At 47.6% G+C, this 12500-nt stretch overlaps 1 protein-coding gene across 1 annotated transcript in view; it reads left to right on the top strand.

Annotated features, from left to right (window-relative positions):
• LOC135827132 (uncharacterized) overlaps positions 1 to 12500 on the top strand; it is a 41131-nt gene that overhangs the window by 15242 nt on the left and 13389 nt on the right. Inside the window, exon 8 of the mRNA XM_065339657.1 lies at positions 7735 to 7971. Coding sequence (XP_065195729.1) covers positions 7735 to 7971 — 237 coding nt within the window. The remainder of the gene's footprint in view (positions 1 to 7734; positions 7972 to 12500) is intronic.

The raw sequence follows: 12500 nt of genomic DNA, 5'->3' as shown, positions 1-12500 counted from the left end.
AGATTTATACGACCATTTTTCTTGCGTGTCAACGATTGTCTTCTTGAAAATGATAATGTTGAGAGATGAGAAACTGAGAGAGGCTCATTGTTATAAAAATAGAGAGTGAGCAAAATCAGGTCATGAATTGACCAGGCTCGAAATGGTGATAACTGTTTGACATCTTTATGCTCACAATAGCCAGTGGCCAATAAGGGCCGATTTCCACTGCAGTACCGAGAGTGCCGTGCCGACGATCTGGGTTTGTCACTTGTGCCCTATGTACCCTATGGTACGAGCTTGAAGCTGAGAGTGATTGACACCTGCGCACAGTCGTTCCGTGCATTCCGTTGGCAGGCCGAATTATCATGTTTATTAATTTCTGACTTTAGTCTTGAGGGAAAATATCGGGGGAGATGACTGGAGAAAGCTCAAACATCAACCAATTGAAAAGCCAAAAACCGCAAAAAACTTCGTACCACAAATGCAAAAGAAAGAAAAAACTTCCTATCAGGGAGTAGTAAAATACCTACTACACACTGTATTCAACCTCACGGAATACCACAGCATGCCATTTCCCCCCCCCCAGTGGCCCTCGTCACCGGAATGTCCACGGTGCGGTACGGCAGGAGCCACGGAATGAACTCGCGCCAAAACTGCCCCTCACGTGAGCAAATCACCATGGATACTCACGGCACGCCACGGCACTCACGGTTCCGTAGTGGAAATCGGCCCTAAGGCTAAGAGATCAAAGTGTGCGAAAGGAGAGGGAAAATTTGAAAATTTAAAATTCCTGGCTTTTTTCAGGTCACCATGGATACATTGACTTGACCAAAGTTTGCCCATCACCATGTGAACAGGATCACGGCCTCTAATTGACTACTGGTAACCCGAGTGCAAGTGTTTGCTCTTCGTGTGAATGGTCTGTTAACCGAAAACACCGCAAATTCGCTAAAGTTGGGTGTCTGGAATTTCTTTAGTGAACGGTACCATCACATGCATATGCACTGTATACCCGTCTGTGTTAGGGTGTTGTTGTTGTTGTTGAAATTTTATTTTGTATCGCAGACTAAACGGGCAATGGTGCCCAATATTATGATGGCGATAAAGTAACGGCCGAGAGCCAAGGATACAACAAGCAAGCCTCCACGAAAGAGAGAAAAATACAGACAACACAGACTGCAAATACTCAAAAAGAAAAAGAGAAAGGGAAAAAAGAGAAAAAAAGAGAAGAGGAAGAAAGCACAGTTGAGTCACGACTCCAAGTCCAAGCCTAGAAGCTGGCTAGCCATAAAAATAAACCTTTAGAAGTCTCTTGAATGATCTGTGGCAGGCGAGGGACTTGAACTCTTGGGGCAGGGCGTTCCATAATCTAACGGAGGAAACGAGCGGCCGGCAGTCACCAGAGACTCGCCCGGTGGCAGGGACAACGTACGCATTTGGATCGTTGATCCGAGTGACGCCTTCAGTCTGGCGACGTAGGCGCTTGGACAGGAGATTACTAATTCTGGCGGTGTGGATGCGAAGCATGAGGAGGCGGAGTTTACAGTGGGCGGTGTTGTAACTCAGTTACCTTTCTTGTGAGCTTTTTTTCTCCTTTCTTCACTAGTACAAATACTGTATATCTATGTACTAGCTACTCCGTTTGCCCGCATTACCCAAAAATACTGTCTACTCCGATCGCTAAAGTAAAAGGTCGCTGAAACTTCGACAAAATCGCTAAATATATTGGTCGCTAAAATTACTCGTTCTCATGTGTTTTCTTCTCTTCTCGTACAGTGTCACTACACTGCACCCACGCATGACGTATTTTTTAGGGCTCAAACGGTTAGTCCGATTAACCGGCTGCAGACCGGTTAGGAAGAATTAACGGATAACCGATAAAGATAACGGTTACGCAGTAACTTTTCAGTCAATTTTTCAAGTATCAGGTCATTGCAAAGTATGCATTTTCGCAGGCTGTCGCACGCATACGCAATTTCTGGGCTGTCAACTCGGTCATATCTGGTCTCTTGGTGTGAGAGTATGTATGAATGAGCAGAGTATGTATGAATGAGCATGCAAGAGAATGTACATGTGTGCGTTGTACTGAAAAGGGTACATTTTTTGAATGAGTATAGTCAAATATACGGTTAAAAAAGAGTCCGCAGGATTGCCGCGGCTTATAGGTTATAACCGTTAAACCGACCGTTAGCTTAGCAGTTAACTGTTAGGGGTAAGACCGTGACCGTTTGAGCTCTAGTATTATAGAGCTTGAAAGTGCTACGTCACAGCATAGCAACAATTTCAAAAATTCAAAAACTGGATCCACTTGGATCCAGTTTTTGTATGGATCCAAGCACATTTCAAGCCGTCTTACTCACCGCAAGGTGATGACTGTAGCCAGTGAAACTGACTGATTTGGCTACTGGGGGCGGGGTTACAACTGGTGTCGAAGTAAAAGTCACCCCTGCATACGACATGAGTGGGTTGTTATGCACCCACATACTGAGGCAATACAATAAGAAAGTCACACCTTGGTGGATCCAAAATAGAAATCTGATGTCAACTTAGTACTCCCTGGCCGTTTTTGACGTCATCACTTTCAAGCCCTATTACGTCGTGAGTGTACATAGCGTACAAACGCGATTTGCATGAACCGCGTGAGTTCAAGCTATCGTAACTCGGTCAATTCTTGGCCGATTCTCACGATCGAAATATGTATCTGCAAGGGAAAACTCTCAACTTGTGATAGAAACAATCGCCGAAGCGGTACGACCTCGGGTTGTTGAGATATGCGACTCGACACGGCAAATTCTGCTCTAGGGAAACTCTAACGTCTTCAGAACCGTGCCATCCGCGCTGTGTTCAGCCTACCACCCACATCTTCAGTAAAAAAAAATCGAGGAGACACAACACCACCGACTCCTCGATCTCATCTGGCGCGGCCTGAACGGCCAATGTAGTACAGCGCTTTGAAAGCAGCTGACGCCCGCAACCACGGCCCCAACTCACAAAAAAAAATAAAAAAATAATGGAAGTCGCGAATTTCATCAGCTCGAACGTCAGGTGTCTGTTCAACAAGATGGACGAGCTTAGCTACGCGCGATAAATAGAGCACAATAAACGTTAAAGGGGAAGTATACCCTAAAATCAAATTTTCACCAGTTGTAGTCTTCGGGGTGCTGAGTCGAATGGTCTTGGTCCGAGGAAGCTGCGACGCTCCCTTCCTACTTGAATCCCAATCGAACTCGCGCACTTCCACCGAAACTGGGTGACTGCGCCCTACTAGATGGGGATTTGTATGCAAAATGTCACTAAAAGCGCCATTTCGTTCTTATAAAAGCACGGATGACCGCGATTGGCCCATATGTTGTAGTCTTTTGGACGCTGAGTCGACTGGTTTTGGTCCGAAAAGGCTGCGATGCAGCGTTCCTCCTTTATTCCCAATCGAACATGGTTGAACAAGCGGTCACGTGCTCCTGGGTGCCCAAATCACCTGGTCACCGCGCCAGCAGGCGACAACTTTCACACCAAGGTTCAACTCGAGTTCAACTCGAGTGACAGGACTGCACCCAAAAAAGGTCAAACAGGCTAGTAAGTTGTACCCTGCAGGCACGGTGACCAGGTGACTGGTGTACGCAGGAGCACGTGACCGCTTGTTCAACCATGTTCGATTGGGAATAAAGGAGGAACGCTGCATCGCAGCCTTTTCGGACCAAAACCAGTCGACTCAGCGTCCAAAAGACTACAACATATGGGCCAATCGCGGTCATCCGTGCTTTTATAAGAACGAAATGGCGCTTTTAGTGACATTTTGCATACAAATCCCCATCTAGTAGGGCGCAGTCACCCAGTTTCGGTGGAAGTGCGCGAGTTCGATTGGGATTCAAGTAGGAAGGGAGCGTCTCAGCTTCCTCGGACCAAGACCATTCGACTCAGCACCCCGAAGACTACAATTGGTGAAAATTTGATTTTAGGGTATACTTCCCCTTTAACTTGACCGAAGGATAAAGGCGCCTGCAGATAGCGGAACACATCGAGGTACAGGTACCGGCATCAATACAGTATCAGAGAGAAACAAACAAAAATGAGAGGTACGCAGAAAAAACTCTCGTAAGCCCAAGGGGAAGTGGTTGATGAGGGATGAATGCACCCTCCACGCTCATCTACACCGTTCGTGGAAATGCACACATACATACAATTATATACAACATAGCAATAGCATGCACAGAACCGAACAATTTGATGTTCACACATGCAAGCACAGACCTGAACATTAGTACCAAACGCCGATACAGACAATATCCCCATACACACAGACGCACACACACACACACACACACACACACACACACACACACACACACACACACACACACACACACACACACACACACAATGTCCCATGTATGCGCCCGTGGCGAGAAAAGCATGCAAATCTACAAATGCTCTGGATGTAAACCTACAGATTTTCTCTTATAGCAACGATAGCGGATCTGATTCTGAATGAAACACACACACACACACACACACACACACACACACACACACACACACACACACACACACACGCACACACACAATACAATCATTGAATGCCCATCCTCAGGTGAAGGCAGGTCCTGAAAGAACAGGCAGTGTTCCAGTAATGGGTAACAGAACTTCGAGTGGCGAGTGAGGTATACACACACACACACGTACGTGCGCGGGCACATACTAAAGTATTCAGAAATAGAATCGACATTGTAGTATTCATTGGTTGGGGAATGGAAAGGAAAATAAAACATTGCTGTAGGTTATTGTTGTAAGGACACTGGGAGCACAACAGAAAGGTAAGCAACTTGCTTTGAAGCAAAGCAAGTTATTATTCCACGGATCTCAGAAGGAAGGAACGTTCCAGAATGCTGCACTGGCAACAGGCGGCCTGCATGTGCGCGGCCCCTGCAGTCGGTCCAGCTGCCGGCCTTGCAGTGCTGAAAAGAATGTGCAGTACAGCATGTCACATAGTATCGCAGCCTGGACAAATAGGAGCTGGGAAGTCCTAGTTATGTGCTCACCTACACCACGATGCACCAATCTTCTGAGCTACTTTGGCAACAACTTTGTCCCCTTGAGACTCCCATGGGCTGAGCCAGTTGTTGAGGGCTGCACCAAGGTGGACGGCAATGACCGCTGATGGCAAGGCAATCCATGACACACAGTCACTAGGGCATCGTCAACATGGCGCTGAGGCTGGATCGATAAAATCAACTTTTAGGCTGTCGCGGGGTTGGCAACGAGGCCGCTGTCTCGAAGCAAGGTAGTCAGCCTGGTCACCACCATTGACGAACCAGTCGCCACCGCCAGCAGTGGCGGTAGGTTGTGACAAGTGTGGTGCAATATTGTCAGCAAATTCAGTACTTAGGATAAGATGAGTGACAAAGGGAACGTTGTGTTTGATAATATTGAAGTGAACAGGGATGATCACAAACCCTGCGCGTACTCCACCGTGAGTTACAAGAAAATTCCGGACTGGACCGGCGACGAGCAAACACCAACCTGCTACATCCAACCAGGCAGATACTATTACGATAGCTGCCAAACCAGGTCAATGCCGACCTACTGCATAATGTCAATGTCAAACAGATCCTGCAGGAGAAGACTGGGGTGTTGGCGTCCAGTCACTGAGTGTACAGACACCAGTCACATTTCCTGTGTTTTTTGCAGCATACAGGCTGAGACTCATCACTGTAGAGTCCACTACTGCATGAGTTTTATTTGTACAATACATGGCAGGCGTACACGGTGTGCCTCGCAGGACTGCGAGATGCTGCAGAAGACCAGGTTCGACCTTTCTGGACCGCCATTCACCGACGGTGGGCTACACGATGCTGGAGGAACTAGATTCCAGTGAAAACCCAAGATTCCTTTGCTCCTGGACCCTCCGACGTGTTGTGATATCTGCCAGGTGCGCAGTAACTACAGTCCATTTCAAAACTATAGACGCGTACCTAGGCAAAAAACGTTATGCCAGCATCTATACCACATGAAATCTGTGATCACTTTGTGCATAATTTTTTCCAAATTGGGCGTCTGTTATCCAATCCTTTAGAAACTATATGAGAGTAATTGTGGAGCGATCCTGAGCAATATTCCGAAAACTATTCTCAAAAAGTTCCAGCCTAATTTGAAATATTTCAAAAACCCTACGCGTCTATAGTTTTGAAATTCACTGTAGTATTTTCATCGCTACAGCGAGGACGACGCCGATCGGCAAACTCTCGCTTACAGCCATCACCAGCCTCTCAAAACCATCACTTGGCATCCCCCAGAGGTACAGGAGAAAGCCAAAAAAGCTCACAAGAAACAAAAGCTAAGGACGATGGAAAGAGAGCATGTAAAAAAGAAGACGAACAGTATGAAGTTCAAATGGTTTTGAACACTCGTACTACCAACTATACCACTTTCAATATATCGTGACGCCATTTTGTTTTAACATGAATATCGCGGATTACATGGTTCAAAAGATTATTTTCATTATAAAGTTGAGGGATTTGAAATGGAAATTTCAAGTCCTCAGAATATTAGGGATGACCAGGCTAGCTGAGTTGGACATTAAGCTGCAGCGAACCAGTTGCCTACTGGGTGATATGACATTGTGTCAGTTGTTTTTCAGCTATTTAATTTATAGGAAAAATATTGCCCAGCGGCATGAAACTCAGCATTAGAATCAACCTGAGCGTCCTCCACTGATCCAGCTAGGTACTAGGGAGGATATAGTGATTGTAGCAGCATTGTCTCTCTCCGCACTGTCTCGGGTAGGAGATGAAATGCAACGGAAACCCTAAAACTAAGGGCCGGGTTCCTCTGCGGCCCCGCTGCTCGTCTTTCGCCGCTTGAACGTCATCATTACCATAGTGACCGTTGCTCGAGCTGGAGCAGCGAGGCCGCGGCTCACCGCGAGCTTTCACTACGATTCTTGACCAAAAACTGCGAGCCGCAGTCGCGGCTCGACCTCTTTCCCATACCTTGCATTGATTTGTACGCCAGAATTTTAATATTCAAATTTTAATTCGTTGCGCAGGCCAGAACACGAGGATTTTTTGGATTTCACGCGCAGGCAGGTGAAACGTCATCAAAAAGTGTGGACCACGACCGCGATACCGCGAATGGCGAGTGTCAGTGGAACCGCGCTGCTCCACTGCATGCAGCCAAGTGCCGCGGAGCAGCAGAGCCGCAGTGGAACCCGGCCCTTAAGGAGCATCAAAAAAGTGTGAAGCCACAGCCCAATCATCGGAAACAGTCCCTCTGGCTTTTGAAAGTCCGATTAGGGCTGAATTGAGGATCAAAAAACCATTCGCAAAACTCTGGATTTGGGATCTGCTTCTCCATACATGTTGCCATGGCATACCTGTCCTAATTTTGTAAAACCTGGCTGAATTTCAATTTCCCTGTTCTTGGACTTTTCTGGCCTCAAATGTGGCAAGGAGTAATTGCACGGGTCATACAACACAGGATGTACTGTTGTTTTCATGATATCTACAACTATGTGCGGGAGACACGGAAAAGTTAATTAAGGGTGCCAGTTTGCAATGAACGGACCGTACAGTACTGAGTGAAAATATGGGCAGAGGGCTCATAGTGTTGAAGCATTGTTGCGAGCTGGTCTCCTCATACATCTTCTTGTTAGTTTGTTTTGTTTGCCTGTTTGTTTGTTTCCTGCTGTCTGCCTACTCCCTGCCTGTTCACCCTCCCACCCGCTCGCAACTGCGTGCTTGGTCGTCTGCTTCCCAGGGGAATACTTCTGCGTGCGGTCTATTGATCCATACGGAGCACCCATGGTCCACTATCCTAACACGACACTGGACAACATCGAAAAGACCAAGACGTTTTGCGTGGCGCAAGGAGGCCGAGCTGCGATCGACACACCCGATGAAAGGCACTGTATTGCGGAGTTCAGGGACATAATTCACAAAGAGACAGGTCACTGGGAAGAAAACCTGGTGAACCAGGTGTGCGTTTTCGGTCCTCGTGAGTTGATCTGTCGGTAATATACGTTTCTTGTGTTGCTTTGCCGGTTCTCCACAGGCTTCAGCGTAAATGGCGAGCTTCTTTCTCTATCGGGAACTCGTCATTAATTTATTCTTTAATTAAATGCAACATGTCAACTTCAAGTCTCAGTTTTAGAACACCGGCCATTTTTTGTTTGTTTATTTTATTTTACTTCACCAAGTGAACAGGCATTTCTGCCTTCTCACCAGATCCGGAGACCTAGTTCCGACTAAATGATGAAGAGTGAATGAAAATGTATGCATAAAATGATTAAAATCATGCAGAAGGTTGTAATGAAAGCGGATACAAATGATTGAATCACGATACGTGGAGCATGAGTGGGTGTTATCCAACCACGGTAGATTACCAGGGCTTCGAGGGAAATATAAAGTAGCAATGTGATTGCTTTTTAGCTTCTGGCCACTTTGAATACTAAACCGGTAGTTGGGATTATGGCTTGACTAAATGGCAAGCGAGGGCATTGTTTTGTTTAAAGAATACAAAGGCATACATCGTGGTGAAAATGCAATAATAAATTATGTGCTTGTAGTTTACAGTGACGGTCTTGGCCAGAGAATCTTGATCTCGTGAACGAACTAGCGCCAGCAGGACATGCTGACACCACACACCCATCTCTGTGACTCTCCTGGTCGCATGCGCATGTGCACACTTGATCATGCACGGCGCTATTTTGTTCACGAGGCCGGGTTTCCGTGGGCACAAGCGATACTCTCAGTATCAGAACTGAATGCTATTGGCATAGCTCTGCAGCACGATGAACTTGATGTGGTGATTTTTATATGTAGAAAGGAAAAGGACGTATGGAAACGAGTTAAGAGTAACTCTCCACCACTGGTACTACAGTAAAACCTGTAACTAAAGCCCACCGTGACTAGCGACCAGCCTACTACTGCAGACCACTTCGCCAGGCACGGACGGTCTCACATTCCAAATGCCCTGTGACTAGCGACTACCTGCTGAACGCGACCAGCAACCGCCTTTTCTTGTCCCAAAGACGATTTTTGACCCGTTACTAGCGACCGCGATGTAGGAATCAAATGTTACTCGAAGCTCCTTCCTGAAATGTTTGCTAAATTTCCACGGTCCTAAAAGAAATCCTTCGATACTACAGCCGGACAAATGAACACAGGTCATTTTGACTGTGGAGTCGGTGTGGACTGCACTACATCTGTCAAATTTGCAAGCGCTGTCAAGAATATACAAGATAGGAATTTTTCTGTGCATGTGTTTGTGGATATATGTGTACATTATGCATGATTGGTGTGTGTGTGTATGTGTATGTATGTGTGTGTGTGTGTGTGTGTGTGTGTGTGTGTGTGTGTGTGTGTGTCGACCTCACACACACAATCCCGCAACGTCGACCACTCCTCATTGGCGCCTGACTGCCGGGGCCATTGCTGTAGGCCGGTGGACATACTATCTCGAAACTTCTCACGAATAGCATCCCTTGTCAACACCTCCACAGCAGCCACGGCTTTTCGTCCTCCAGATGTAGGCGGGCGAGCTCGGCGCGGCTGAGCAGCACTGATACGAAGCTTGATGCGAACCATGAAATGATCGGTGAAACAATTGGCACCGCGCGAAACGGAAACATCCTGACAATGCCAACGCTGAGACTGCCGCATGAGCACCATGTCGATAAGATGAGGGAGTCTGGTGGCGGCGTGAGTCCATGTACCACGCCGATGGTGAGGCTTTCGATACCACGTGTTCATAATGGACAGCTGGTTTGTAGCACACCACATCAGCAGCCGTTCTCCTGCTGCATTACACTGTCCAAGGCCTGCCACGAACATCAGACCACATATCACCAGAAGCAGGCTGAACACCCACACGCGCGTTGAAATCTCCCAGAACAATTTGAATGTCATCACGTGGTACTCCGTCCAGTGTAGTCTGCATGTCCGCGTAAAATTTATTTTTCGTTGGCAAACTGGTCTTACTAGTGGGAGCGTAACAATTGATAATAGACAGGAACAAGTCCGACCGTCTCCTCCACCGCTGCGAGGGCACCCAATCACCCGCGTCCGCCAGTTTGAGTCGCGCCACCACTATTCTGTCAATTCGCCCACGAATGAGCCGGTGTCTCTTGGTGAGAGCACCATCGAGGCCGTTGACAGTTTTACGTACCTTGGCAGCGTCATCCATCGGAACGGGCAGTCTTCGCATGATGTACAGTCCCGTCTCGCCAAGGCTTCGCGTGTGTTCGGCAGTCTCCGCGTTCCAGTGTTTGAGAATCGGTCGTTATCTCTCCGCTGTCGGCGCCGCGTGTACATCGCCCTTGTGCTGACGACCCTCCTGTACGGAGCAGAGACGTGGACGCCGAAGGCACCGGACCTGCGCTCTCTCAACACCTTTCATCACCAGTGTGTTCGCATCATCGTTGGCGTATCCAGGCGGGACCAGTGGGACAACCGCGTAACCTCGGTTACCATGGCCCGAACCCTCGGCATTGACTGTGACGTCGCGGACATCATCCGGGAATATCGACTGCGTTGGCTTGGCCATGTTGGCCGGATGAACGACGACCGCATGCCGAAGCGAGTTTTGTTTGGGGAGCTCCCTGCGACACGCCCTCGCCATGGTCCACGCAAGCGGTGGCGTGACGTCATCGTGGATGATCTCCGCTCCATCAGCCCCCCTGTGCCTTCTGACTGCTGGTTTGATGCTGCCCAGGATCGCTCTGCCTGGAGGCAGATTGCTCATCGTCGTCCTCCCGCCCGTGCTCCTCCTGATCCTGACTCTGGCTTCCGCTGCGCATGTGGAAAGGTCTACCGTCGTCCCGGGGACCTCAAGCGCCACGCTCCGTACTGCAAAGCTAGCGGATAGTCCCTTCGCTATCATTGCCATCGGCAATGGGCACGTTCAAGGTTCAAGGTGTGTGTGTATGTGTGTGTGTGTGTGTGTGTGTATGTGTGTGTGTGTGTGTTGTTGTTGTTGTTGTATACTTTATTTATAGTGGAAATCAAAACAGGCAAAATGCCTAATAACATTGGACCCACTGTGAATAAAATGTTAAAGGATATTGTGGAAAAGTAGATATAAGAGAAAAAGAGAAAGGAAAAAAAACGGAAGGTTGGTTGCACCGAATACAGTGACGCTTGGTTATAACGACAGATCAGCTACAACGACAAAAGATCCATGGCGGCAGCAATTTTGTATTGATTTGTGTAAAAAAAGATGGGTTGCAACGACAACTCGAATAACGACAAATCGAGAATAACGACCAAATTGTCATGCACCGTGGTATGAAAATGGGTCAAAATAACGACATTCTTACGATTGCGACGTACGATCGATTCTGGCTTTCACAGCTGCCGCGGGCCGGGTGCACAAGATCGTACAGTGCAGTCTAGTGTACATCGACTATACACTGCACTGCACTGCACACTCGTACAGGCCCGGAAACTTCGAAGGAGTGTCGACATGTCGTAGATCTACTGACGGTGAAATACGTGTACTGTGTACAGGTGTAGTGCGCACTTACCCTCCATACCTTCCGTATCTTCTGCCACGGATTTTCGCAACATTCGCCATGCTTCTTTCTCCGAGAAATCACTTTCTCAGTTGTCGTTGGACCAAAGACTTGGAAGTTCGAGATGTCTCACCCTGTCTCTGCTGGAAAGCGAAAGCGCTTCGCCTGCGCGGAAAAGTACGCCATTCTGCAGGAGCTGGACAAAGGTGCAAAGCGGACATTCGTTCAAGAAAAGTATGGAGTCGCGCACGGTACTCTCGCTGGCTTCATCAAGAACCGAGAGGAGATTGTGGCCAAAGTGAAAAAAGCGACGTCAATGGATGCCAAGAGTTCTAGGCAGTCGAGTTTTCCTGAGTTGGACGAAGCGCTCCTTGTGTTCAGTTCAAAAAAGCACCATTGTGCAGAAAATTAATTTTACCACGTTGTGGTGTGCATATTGTGTTGGAAATCCCAAGATCGGATAGAGTGACAGATCGCAAATAAGGACTTTTTGGCGTTCCATCTCGGGTGTCGTTATAACCAAGCTTCACTGTAGATATCAATCCAGTGAACATTGGAAAACCTACGTAGCTGATAATATATACTGCAAAGGCTTGAGATTTGAAATCCAAATACCTATTTGAACATTTTGCTGCTGGTGGCAATCTATTCTACATAATGGCTCCAGCGTGCGTTAGGCGCTTAGCAGAACGAGCAGTGCTAGCAGGTGGGACCACAAGCAAGTTGCTTTGGCCTCCCCGAGTGCGAGTTGAGGGCACGACAGGAAAAAAGGACTGAAATAGGGTGCTACATGCATCATGCAAACATCGCCAGATGAAACAAAACATATTCAAGTGCACAGAAACCTGTAGATCACATACATGCATTCGATTTAGCAGGAGAGCAGTACTGGTCCACGGTGGCGACTTGCAGACTGCCCGAGCGGCACGTTTGAACAGCCTATGTAGCCGTTGTTCCTGAGCAACTGTCAAATACGGGTAGTAACTAATAGAAGCATACACAAATTCAGGCA

This window comes from Sycon ciliatum, chromosome 11 (assembly GCF_964019385.1).
Source record: "Sycon ciliatum chromosome 11, ocSycCili1.1, whole genome shotgun sequence".
Taxonomy (NCBI): domain Eukaryota; kingdom Metazoa; phylum Porifera; class Calcarea; order Leucosolenida; family Sycettidae; genus Sycon; species Sycon ciliatum.
Note: the sequence above shows the minus strand (reverse complement) of the source record. Positions and strands in the feature narration are given on the sequence as shown.